The 12,363-nt window shown below is 38.8% G+C and overlaps 1 protein-coding gene across 3 annotated transcripts in view; it reads left to right on the forward strand.

Annotated features, from left to right (window-relative positions):
* The window catches only part of SLC25A27 (solute carrier family 25 member 27), a 29,891-nt gene that overhangs the window by 10,880 nt on the left and 6,648 nt on the right, over positions 1-12,363 (forward strand). For all 3 annotated transcript variants that reach the window (XM_004379528.2, XM_004379527.1, XM_012556448.2), the window contains exons 4-6: positions 149-271; positions 2,676-2,788; positions 7,389-7,473. In XM_004379528.2, the coding sequence (XP_004379585.1) occupies positions 149-271; positions 2,676-2,788; positions 7,389-7,473 (321 nt within the window). The remainder of the gene's footprint in view (positions 1-148; positions 272-2,675; positions 2,789-7,388; positions 7,474-12,363) is intronic.

The raw sequence follows: 12,363 nt of genomic DNA on the forward strand, positions 1-12,363 counted from the left end.
ACCAAACTGGGCGACACCAACCTAGTGATGCCACAGACCTAGGGTCTGTATTGGTATATTTCTTACCCAGATTGGTATTGGTTCACTACAAAATATATGAAATTAATGGTAACTTATTTTTTTTTAATGTATATGCTTTTACAATTAGGAAATCAGTCATTGGAGGGATCATGGCTGGTGTTATTGGCCAATTTTTAGCCAACCCAACTGACCTAGTGAAGGTTCAGATGCAAATGGAAGGAAAGAGGAAACTTGAAGGAAAACCATTGCGGTAAGTTCTCCAATTAATTGATACCTTTCCTTTCCCCTTTACTACCATCATATTTTGAATATTTATCTAACGGACTCACAAGTTTTTTTGATCCAATATTCGGTAAGAAAATATTTCTGATTCTTCTAATTTAGAATTTATATTCATTAAGAGGAGAGCTGAGCTGGATCTTTTCTTTGTGTGATAAGATGTCCATGTTCTCCACCAGACAAATCATACATGTGCATAGCTCTTTTATATCACAGGTGGACTCATGCCCTATTGCAGCTTGACATAAAGAGTTTGATCATTAAATCTGCCCTGAGTGTGAATCCCCAGTTCTGCCATTGTGGCTTAGCATTGTGGAAGTCACTTAACTTTTCTAGGTTTCTGTTTCTTCTGCTTTAAAAGGGGCAGTCTCGAATGGTTTTCATGGAAATTAAAGTGTCTGGTTTATAAGGTGCCAAAAATCTTGGTTTCCCTTCCCTTTCTCCCTAAAAGAAAGGAATAGCAAGGTTGACATGAAAATTGTTCCCACCGCCTTCTTTAGCCCCACTCCTCCTACCTCTTCAGGCCCTGTTTTTCTCAAGGTTATGGAAGTTCTTTTTCATTATGTCTTTGGTGATATAAAATTCTCCAGTTGAAATACTCTATATTATCAAAGTCTGTCTTTCTTCAAAGGGCTTCAAGTTCATCCACATGGTTTCCCCTGGGAAAAGGCAAAGTTTTCTCCCTTTTCCTAGGAGGAGTCTCCTAGGAAAGAGAAAGTGCAGGACGACTTAAGCTGGGTACAAAAGGGCTCTGCTCCTCTGAACACCCCAGGTCAACAGCTGAGCCAGAGGTGAAGCAGGGTTTGGGGCCCCTTTGGGAGCTCACCACTACTCTCTGCTCCACTCCTTTTCTAGCTGACTCAGTGGATAGTGAGGTTGGGCCACTGCAGTCCAGGCTTCCGTTCAGCCATCAAAGAAGGGAGAGAATGCACATAGCAGAGGAGGAGAGGGTACCACTCTGCCTTAACTAAGTGGTTTCCAGAATCCCAGGGCCCGTTTTGTCATCTTGTAACAATCTGTAGTTTTTAGGTAGCAGGGAGAAGTTATGCCTGAGTTGGACACATGGGAAGAACTGGCCATTGGGACACTGAGTTCTAGAAATGTTTGAGTTCCTAACTGATCCTCTCAGTTTTTTTTCCTCTCCTTGTCCCTAATGCCGAAAATGTTTAGTTTGACTGTATTTACTGTGGAGCCCTGGTAGCACAGTGGTTAAGCATTTGGCCGCTAACCAAAAGGTCGGCAGTTCGAATCTACCAGCTGTTCCTTGGAAACCTTTTGGGGCAGTTCTGCTCTGTCCTATAGGGTCAGTATGAGTCGGAATCCACTTGATGGCAACGGGGTTGGTTTACAGTTATATATTTAATGTAGTAGTAAAGAACATGAACGTTGGAGTCAGATAGCCTGGGATTCAAATCCAAGCTTTACCACGTTTTAGCTCTGTACCTGAGTAAATTTTCTTAACCCCTCTAAGCCTCTTGTTCCTCAGATGTAAATTAGAATAATAATGTATACCTTATAGAGTTTTCAGGGTTAAAATGCACTTACGTCTATAAAATGCCTGACACTTAGTAAGTGCTCAATAAGTGTTAGCTGTAATCACCATCATACGTGAACATACCTTCTCAGGTAACAATTATGCATACCCAATAAACATGGCAGATTATCTTTCTGGTGAGCCTCAGAGACAGTAATACCTGACTAAAAGCCACATAGCTAGTAATTGGTAAAACGGCATTTGACTCTAGGTATTTCTGCTTATATAAAGCCCAGGCTTTTCTTTTATACCAGAGGTTTCCAGTTTTGATTCATGGCTCAGCACTATTTTTCATCTATCTACAGCAAAATGAGGATAAGGCAGTAAATTTTCATAAAGCTAAAATTATTCAGTTTTGAGAACACTTATTATGACATTGCTTTTCCTTATTTTTGACCAAAAATATTTTTTAAATGAGATTATGTGAGAGTCAGATTTTTTTTAATGTCCTTATTTGGCAAAATCAAAGTTTGCAAATCCTCACATTACCAGTAAAATGAATCCAGAAGTCTGACAGCCTCTGTTCCCTCCTATAATTAATATGTGTACTTACGATATGAAATATCAAAAAGGGTTTGTAATCTGTTTAATAATATGAGAAGATAAGAAGAGGATGATGCCGTTAAGATCTACATTTGAAAATGTTTAAATCAAATGTTGGCCTTTTTCTAAAGAAAACTTGAAAATTTAACTTCATCGATTGTTTTAACTCCTAACAATTCTGGATAAATAAGATGTTATTTTATTCCAAATAGAACCAGCTATAGACAAAGCTTATCCAGTTGCATTCCATATACAGAAATACATAGAGTTTTCACATTTTAATTATTCTTTTCCTTAGATTCCGTGGTGTGCATCATGCATTTGCAAAAATCTTAGCAGAAGGAGGAGTACGTGGGCTTTGGGCAGGCTGGGTGCCCAATATACAAAGAGCAGCGTTGGTGAATATGGGAGGTAAAGGAAACTTTTCTGAATTCTACTAAGTCGTAATTGCCTTAGTAGTTATAAGGATTTACATCAGGGAAACTGAAAATTCTAAATTTTTATTTTTATTATTTTTAATGACACATTGGTGACAGGCTTCTTATATATTGTAATGGCTATAACTGAATATTTTCCTTAGAACATTTTCATTTTTTTCTACAATAATATGTGAAAAGGATTTCCTAAAACAAGCAAATTATGGCAATAAGGAGATGATACCAAACATTTCTAAGGTCCCCTCTCCAGCCCATAGCTTCCTCTAAGATTCCAACTGGTATATGCAGCTATTTGGTGGACATTATATCTGGACTATCCAGATCTGTTCCCCCCCGTAATCCTGCTCCTATTCCTATATAATCCATCTTTTACAGCCAGGTACCCCAGGCTGGAAACCTGAATGTTTCCTTAACTCATCTTTATTCTTCGCCTATATTCAATTACTAATTTATTGTATCTTCTAAATCTCTCTTAAAAGTTTTCTCTCCCTCCAATACTTACTGCGTTAGTATCCTTAAAACCACCATTTCTACATTACCAACCATCACGGGGGGAGGGGCAGTGGTGGTTCAGTGGTTTGATTTAGGCCAATGCACCTTATGCACAGCCACCACCATCACTCAGTGGAGACTGGCATGTCGCTATGACGCTGAACAAGTTTCAGCAGAGCTTCTAGACTAAGATGTACTAGGAAGAAAGGCCTAGTGATTTACTTCTGAAAATCAACCAGTGAAAACCCTATGGATCACAAGAGTCTGATTCCCAGCTGATCATGGGGATGGTGCAGGACCGGGCAGCATTTTGTTCAGATGTGCATGAGGTTGCCGTAAGTTGAGGGCTGACTTAACAGCAGCTAACAACAACAGCCATCATAACCTGTCAACTAGACTGCTGCCACGCTATGTAATGGGTCTCCTCGTCTATCTTTCAAAGATGTATCCAATATCCAAAACACAGGCTTATCTAAAATACAGGTCTGAACACGTTACTGGTATCTTTAAAACCCTTCACTGGTGCCTCATCACCTATAGGGTAAAATTGAAATTGCTTAACGTGGCATAGAAGACCTGCATAACCTGACCTGTGTCTGCAAGGAACTGAGCAATTTATTGATTCTGGAACAAAGAGTAAAGCAGGAAGTTATCCGCTAAAAGGTTCCACTGCCTGCACATACCAGGCTGTTCTTCACCTCTGTACTTTCTGGCCTCTTTCCTCTTCTTCTACTTAGTTTCCTTCTGCAGATCCTTTAATATTCAGCTCAGGTGTCCTCTCCTCCAAGATACGTTTCTCGAACCTCCCACAACCTCTCCTGTTGTGTTAGATCCACTTTTATGTGTTTCTGTAGCTCCCTGTGCTTATCTTCATTACTGCATCCCTCATTTCATTGCTTTCTACTATGTGTCTGTCTCCTCAACTAGATTATAAGCCGCTCGCAAGGCCTGTGTTTTACCGAGGGCAAGTCAAAAAGTATTGCTACCAGGGTTCCAGTTCATACATGCACAGGTTTATTACAAACAAAACAAGTTTAAACATGTCTCTGTGATCAGCGGATGGCTGCAGACAAATTCTCTCAGTAATACACCTGTCTTAGTCTTGTTAGGGTGCCTTCAAAAAAAAAAGGATACTTTTTGTGCCATAGAAAAAAATGATTTTGAGGTCAGGGCTAATACCAAATTTTTAACAAAACTTCCCATTGAAGCTTTGCAACAAGTTTACGGGAATACTGCCCCACATAAAACAACAGTTTTTAGATGGATCAGGCGTTTTTTGTTTTAATTTATTGTGCTTTAGGTGAAAGTTTACAGCTCAAGTTAATTTCTCATTCAAAAATTTGTACACATATTGTTTTGTGACATTGGTTGCAATCCCCACAATGTAACAACAGCATGCTCTCCCTTTCATCCAGTTCCTGTCCCTTCCTGCCTTCTCGTCTTGCTTTTGGACAGGAGTTGCCCATTTAGTCTCATATGTTTGATTGAACTAAGAAGCACGTTTCTCACATGTTATTTTTTGTTTTGGTCAGGAAGACCTCAAAGATGAGCCAACAGAGGGAAGACCGCTCAAAAGGTTATAGTGACTGTTTTTTGAGATTCCAAAGTGGATAATCTTGATAGATTTTCTTGGACACAGGATGATCACGGGGGCTTATTATAAAGAAGTTTTAAGAAAATTGAAAACTGCATTGGTGAGAAAAAGGCCAGGAGAGTTGTGCCGAGGAAATTTTTTTTCCATCACAACAATGCACCTACTCATTCTTCAAGGGTAGCAAGGGCTGTCCTATGAGAATTTCATTGGGAAACCTTAACCCCTCTACCCTATAGCCCTGATCTTGCCCCTTCAGACTTGTTTTTGTTCCAAAACTCAAAGAATATTTAAAAGGAACACAGTCTGTGTCCCTTGAGGATGCCAAAATTGCTGTTTTGACATGGTGTAAATCAAAGAGCGCAGAATTCTTTGGGAAAGGGTTAGAGAGATGGAAACACTACCTTCAGAAGTGTATAGACCTAGGTGGAGGATATGTTGAGAAACAAGCTTCACATTTTGATATTTTTGTTTAATAAAGGTTTCTGTGATTTTGTAGCAATACTTTTTGACTTACCCTCATATTTATCTTTATTTTCCTAGTTTCTCATATGCAGTTAGTAAACATTTGATGAATGAATTAAGGCGTGAATAAATCCTTTCTAAGACCAAAATTATATAGCTCTAAGAAATGGGCAAATAGCATTTTTGAGGGTTCCAATAACATACCACTTAAACATATCACTATTTCAGTCCATCTGTTTATTGTATCATATTGATAGATATTTTTGTTTTCAGGAAACTTTCCAGATTATGGTTTTTCAGTGTGTTTCTTTAAAATGTTGCATCCCAGATCTCTCTTCTAAGTTCCAGCTACCTACCCAGCATCTCCATACGGATATCTCAAATATAGCACTTTTAACGTATCCAAACCAAACTCATTCAACCAAACAATTCCCCTCTCTGTTTTACATAAGCTTAAAATATGGTATCACCATCCTTTCCGTTGAACAAGCCAAAAACCTAGGCATGATTCTTGACTCTTACCTTTCGCTTACTACTCATATCTAGTCACCAAGTCCAGTCATTTCTATCTCCCAGATGTACCTCAAATCCATCCAATTCTCTCCATCCCTGGAGCCACTGCTTTGTCCAAGTATTATCTATCTCCTCCTTCTGGACTATTACAAAAGCCTCCTGACTGGTCTCTGTATCTACCCCATAACCATTTTGCTCCCACTTTTCCTCTGAAACTGATCTTGTTGAGGTCACCAATGCCTATCATCTTGTTTTAAAAATACCATTTCCAAAAATGGAAGCTCTATCCTTCAGATTGCTCAAGCCAAAAATCTTACAGTCATCCTTGATTTCTCTCTCTCAGTCAATCTGCTAGCTAATCCTGTTGATTCTACCTTCAGAATTATTAGATAGAGTCTTACCAGGGCTCCACAACTCCCTGATCCAAGCCACCCTCATCTCTTACCAGCATTACTGCAATAGTCTCATATCTAATCTACCTTGTCTTCCTATAGTCTGCCCTCAGAACAGCAGAAGTGGTCCTTCTCAATAGTAACCTGGATCAATCACCCCTCTGCTCAAAACCCTCCACTGGCTTCTGATGTTCTCCACGGTGCATACTCTACTCCTCTGCTACCCCAGTTTTCTTGCTGTTCCTCTAACATACCAAGCTGACTCTTGCCTCAGGGCCACAATACATACCATTCTTTTGCCTGGGACACTTTCTGTCAGTTATCTGCGAAGTTTTTCCTTTAGGTCTCTGCTCAAATGTCACCTTATCAGAGAGGCCTTCTCTGACCATCCCATTTAAAATTCAGATACACCATTCTTCCTTACCCTCTGGCACTCTCTGTTCCCTTTCCTTACGTTCTTTGTCTTCAGAAAACTTACTACCATCTGAAATACCACATACTTATTTATTTGTTTATTTTCTCATCCCCCAACAGAGAGCAGAGAATTTTGTTCATTTTGTCTATGGCTCTTTCCCCAGTGTCTAGAATAGTGCCTGGCACATGGTAGGCAGTCAGATATTGGTGAATGACCAAATGTACTCATCTATTCTTACCTCACTACAAGTCATTCCCTATACTTCAGTTCAGGTAATCTTTATAAAACTCCAGTATTATGACATCACCCCTGTTTAAAACTCTTCAACAGCTTTTTATTGTCGTTTGGAAAAAAGTATAAGAAGTTTAATATGGAAGAACGGTCAGGACTTTTCGTTTATAAGCAACAGAATCTCAACTCAACCTAGCTTAGACTAAAAAGGGTATTTATTAGCTTAAATACTGAAAATTCCAGAGATTGCACTGACTTTAAGCATAGCTGGATTCAAGTGTTCAAATGATGTAGTTGTCTGTCTCTTTTTTTTTCCTCTCCCTTCATCTTTAGCTCTATTCTGTGCTTGAAAACAAGAATGCTGTCTTTCATTTTTATACACATTCCTGTCCCAAGCGCCTTACATAGTTCTTGGCCCAAAAGATACTCGTTATTAAATGAGTGAATATTTAAATCTTTTTTCCCCTATCCCCAGATTTAACTACTTATGACACAGTGAAACACTACTTGGTATTGAATACACCACTTGAGGACAATATCATGACTCACGGTTTATCAAGGTAGGTGATTGTTTTAGTTGACTTTTTTTCCCTCTATTACCCTTTCTTCCATTCTTGGCATAAATGCTAACTTTTGGGCTCTTTTGATCTGGAATCTAGTGATATCACCCTTAGAGAAAGGTGATGGTACATTTATAGAGAGTACTTTTCTTAGAGTTTGTTGCAGTTAAAATGGGGAAGAGACAGAGCTGCAAGATATTTCAGACTTAACCCAGCAAGATATTTGCATCTTGATGGGGTTATCTCAGGATTAGGGTCTAATGATGGACTCTCCAACTCAATTCAGCAGATATATTTGAGCACTCTTATATTAAATGCACTGCGTAAGGCCCTGAAGTGGGTACAAAAGGAGTAAAACCAGCTCCTGCCTAGGGAGCTTACCAACAGGGATAATAAGACAATTATAAAAACACTGTACAGTAAATGCCAAAGAAAATGACTAATTACTACAGGGTTCAGAGAAGAGAGAGAAGATGAACACTAGGAAAGGTTTCACAAAGGAGGCAGACTATGAAAATGGTTTTGAAGGGATTTGGGTTTTGATAGGCAGAGCCAGGAAGGAGGGCATTCTAGGAAGGGACATTAATACCTTGATATAATTTGCAACACAATTTCAAATTATTATAGTTACTTTATAGATGGCTAGTGTCCTTAACATTATGATGATTTCATTTAGCTTCTGATCTTATTTCTAAATTCTGGAACTCCCTATTATAATTATACAAGCAAAAAAGTATATTAATAGTGTCAAGTAAGTGTTCTCTTTACTGCCACTTGGGCAATCTTTTTATATGTCTTTGCTCACCATTCTTTCCCATTCTAAACTCTCACCAGGTATGTTCTCAAACTGCAGCATACTTCCTCTAGTCAATAGTCCTGTTTCCTAATTCACAGAGAAAACTGAGGATTTTAGGCCTCCTTCCCCTTCTACCCATCCCTGTAAGCCTATTTATTATATCTTTACCCACGCTTACCTTCCTTCCTCCACTGTCTTTGCTCATGCTGCTCCTCAAACTGTGATACTTTCTTCCCCAATTTCTACTCAGTTAAGTCATCTTTGTTGACTTTTCATCTTTCAAGACTATTCTTTGTTCCCATGTTATGATCTATGCTGGCAGTAGGATATTCAGGTCTTTCCTGTAGTCCCACAGTGGTATTACCTCTGTTTCTTTTTCATTGTCATTTCTACCCAAGTGTTCTCTAAAATACCACACTTGTAACCTAAGATTCATGGATTTCTCTGCAGATGTAAATCTGCCTAACATATACTGCTCTGCCTACTAGATCTCTCTGTTTTGGAAAGATACAAGATTTCCTATTAATATAATCTAGCCCTAAATCTGAAATAACTGAGTCTTATCGCTCTCTACCACCACACATTGGTCAGTTTCTCATACTGTGGTGGTTTGCATGTTGCTGTGATGCTGGAAGCTATTCCACTGGGTCTAATACCAGCAGGGTCACCCATGGTGGACAGGTTACAGCTGAGCTTCCAGACTAAGATAGACTAGGAAGAAGGACCTGGTGGTCTACTTCTGAAAACATTAGCCAGTGAAAACCTTATGAATAGCAGCGGAACGTTGTCTGATATAGTGCCGGAAGATGAGTCCCTCAGGTTGGAAGGCACTCAAAATACAACTGGGGAGGAGCTGCCTCCTCAAAGTAGAGTCAACCTTAATGACATGGATGGAGTCAGGCTTTCGGGACCTTCATTTGCTGATGTAGCATGACTCAAAATGAGAAGAAACAGCTGCAAACATCCATTAATAATTGGAACGTGGAATGTATGAACTATGAATCTAGGAAAATTGGAAGTTGTTAAAAATGAAATGGAATGCATAAAGACTGATATCCTAGGCATTAGTGCGCTGAAATGGACTGATACTGGACATTCTGAATATGACAATCATATGGTCTTTTATGCCGGGAATGACAAACTGAAGAGGAATGGCTTCACATTCATCAGCAAAAAGAACATTGCAAGATACATCCTGAATACGGTGCTATCAGTGGTAGGATAATATCCATACACCTACAAGGAAGAACGGTTAATACAACTGTTATTCAAATTTATGCACCAACCACTAATGCCAAAGATGAAGAAATTGAAGATTTTTACCAACTTCTGCAATCTAAAATTGATCAAACATGCAATCAAGATGCATTGATAATTACTGGTGATTAGAATGTGAAATCTGGAAACAAAGGTTTGGTAGTTGGAAAATACGGCCTTGGTGTAGAAACAAGGCCAGAGATCGCATGATAGAATTTGCAAGACAAATGACTTCTTCCTTGCAAATACCTTTTTTTTTCAACAACATAAATGGCGACTATACACGTAGACCTCACCTGATGGAAAACACAGGAATCAAATCGACCAGATCTGTGAAAAGAGATGATGGAAAAGCTCAATACCATCAGTATTGCAACATGCAAGCCACCACAGTATGACACTGACAGATGCGTGGTAGCCATCTTACTTAAGACTTCTTTAATACATTATCTGCTCTCTTTTAATGTTTCCTTTTTAAAGAGGTGTAGCCAGATCACATTATGTCCTCAAACAATTTATAAGAAGCAGATGGGGCCATTGTTACTTGCATTCTTAAATTACTGTGTGCCAAATAGGGACCCACAGTTGCTGAAGGGTCCTTGATATGGTCAGTATACAGATAAAAGAATCATCTCATAATCAATTACAGGGGATATCCACATTGTTTTAATCAAGTTATTAAAATTTAGCCCTATGGTAGTAGTTTCCATTCTTGGGACTTAGATGAGAAGCTGAGCTGGCACCTAAAATTAAATGTTTTCTTCTGGGCAGAGGAGAATAGAGAATATCTATCTCTACCCTATTTCTTTGCTCTTCCTTACCTCTTGGTTAGTTTTGTATGCTGTTTATGGTAGTTTTAGAATTTAGGTGAATTTTTTAGTTGTTTGAAATGTTTCTGTGTGAAAATAAGAAGTTGTATTAAAATCAGTGATACAAAACTTTAATTTTCAGAGAGTCTAAACAGAAAAGAATGCAAAAGATCAGTAGTCTGTACCTACTGGAATACATATGGCAAAACAATATGTTCTTTCCACATAGGCAATATCTGGTATGTGGACAGAGACCCAAGAAAATTTATATGCTCATATCAATAAAGCATGAGGGTGGGTCATTTGTTGGGATACGTAGACAGGTTATATGGGTTCCGTCTCTTGTATTGAAGTAGCTCTAAAGTAATTTTCTGTTTTGAGTTTTAAACCTTGATGTGAAAGAGGCAGAAAGAGTGTGGTTACTTCCTGTTACAGCTGTTTAGAGTAAGGGAGAGCTGTGAAGATTCCTAATGCAGCTTCAGCTTCTCTACCACACAGCCTCAGAGACTTCAAGAGCCTAGACACAGAGTTCAGTGGTTCTGTTTTTTGTGAGGTATTTGATGTGCCAGAAGGACATAAAGGTTTTCCATGATTTTCCTATCTAGCCTTCCATTAGCCAGATTTAGCTACTTATGATCCTATCTAAGGACTCAGTGATAGCAATTTCTGGGATGTGGGCCTTCCATTTTCTGTGATTCAGGTTGACCATTCTTCTCATCAGATGTTTTTCTCCTGGAAAAGTTTAAAACACTTGATGGGTTTTCAGTTTACTCAATTATTTCTCATTCCTCTATTGCCACTCTGACACCATGTCCACATACATAATGAGCCACCAGTTGTTTCTTAACCCTCATTTACAGACTCTCCCTTGTTTTACTGTGCAGTGGGTTGACCACATCCATTGTGTATGTTTTTGAAAAATTAACAGGAAGTCTTTCTGAGGAAGGAGTGATTAACCTTGTTGGGTAAGGAGAGAAGAGAGAAACAGAAATTCTTCAAGCCTTATGCCTGAGCATAGACTGAAGGAGATCAGGAATTTTCCAATTAGATGGGAGTGCACGGCATTCCAGAAGAAAGAATTAAAAGCACAGAGGTGTCGTTACACAATGTGGTATGGACTGAGAGCTCAGTTACATTGTTAGAGCATAATGGGCAAAGAGAGATGAGAACTTGGAGGGCTGTGTATGACACGGTCAGAAGCATGAACAAAATCTGATAATAGGGAATGAGCCCTTGATGGTTTTATGTAGGAAAAATGACATAATTATATTTTAGAAAGATCCTTTAAGTATCATTGTTTAGGGTGGAGAGAAACAGGCAAGGTTATTATATTCAAATGAATAGCTTAGTGAACTGAGACTTAAACAGTGGCCAAAGTGAATTTGTTTTTTAAATACTAACCAAATGATGTAATTCCCCTGTTTAAAATCCTCTCAATAACTTCCCTCACATCTAGAATAAGATCAAACTCCTTAAGTTGGCTTCATGTTCTGATTCCTGCCTGCTTTTTGTCTTTCCTCTGTCTGGACTTTCACCCTCTTTTATGATGTTGCACCCATGTTGGCTGCTTTTGGTCTCTTAGACACACCAAGAGTTTTCTTGGCTTGAGGACTTTGCATGTCCTATTCCTTCTAATTACACCTCTCTTCCTCCCAGTCTTCACATAGATGCTTCCTTTCACTACTCAGGTTTCAGTTCTGCTGTCACCCTGAGAGTCTTTTCCCAACTGCCTGCTACTTAGTTAATCTCTATCACATCACCCCATTTTATTTTATTCATAGCACTTAGTAACACCTAAAATTATCATTTCTTTGCTTCATTCCAGCTAGAGTGTAACCTCCTTGAGGGCAGGGTCTTATGTGTCTTGTTCACTGCCTAGAAGAGTGCCTGGCACCAGCAGATGCTCAAGGCATATTTGTTAACTGACTGACGTTCTTTTTGTTTTTATTTTTTTATGCCTCTCTAATTAATTTAGCATTAATTTTAAGGTAAAAGCATTATTATGGAGACTACAGAAATAATATATAG

The sequence above is a fragment of the Trichechus manatus genome, unplaced genomic scaffold (assembly GCF_000243295.1).
Source record: "Trichechus manatus latirostris isolate Lorelei unplaced genomic scaffold, TriManLat1.0 scaffold00065, whole genome shotgun sequence".
Lineage (NCBI taxonomy): Eukaryota > Metazoa > Chordata > Mammalia > Sirenia > Trichechidae > Trichechus > Trichechus manatus.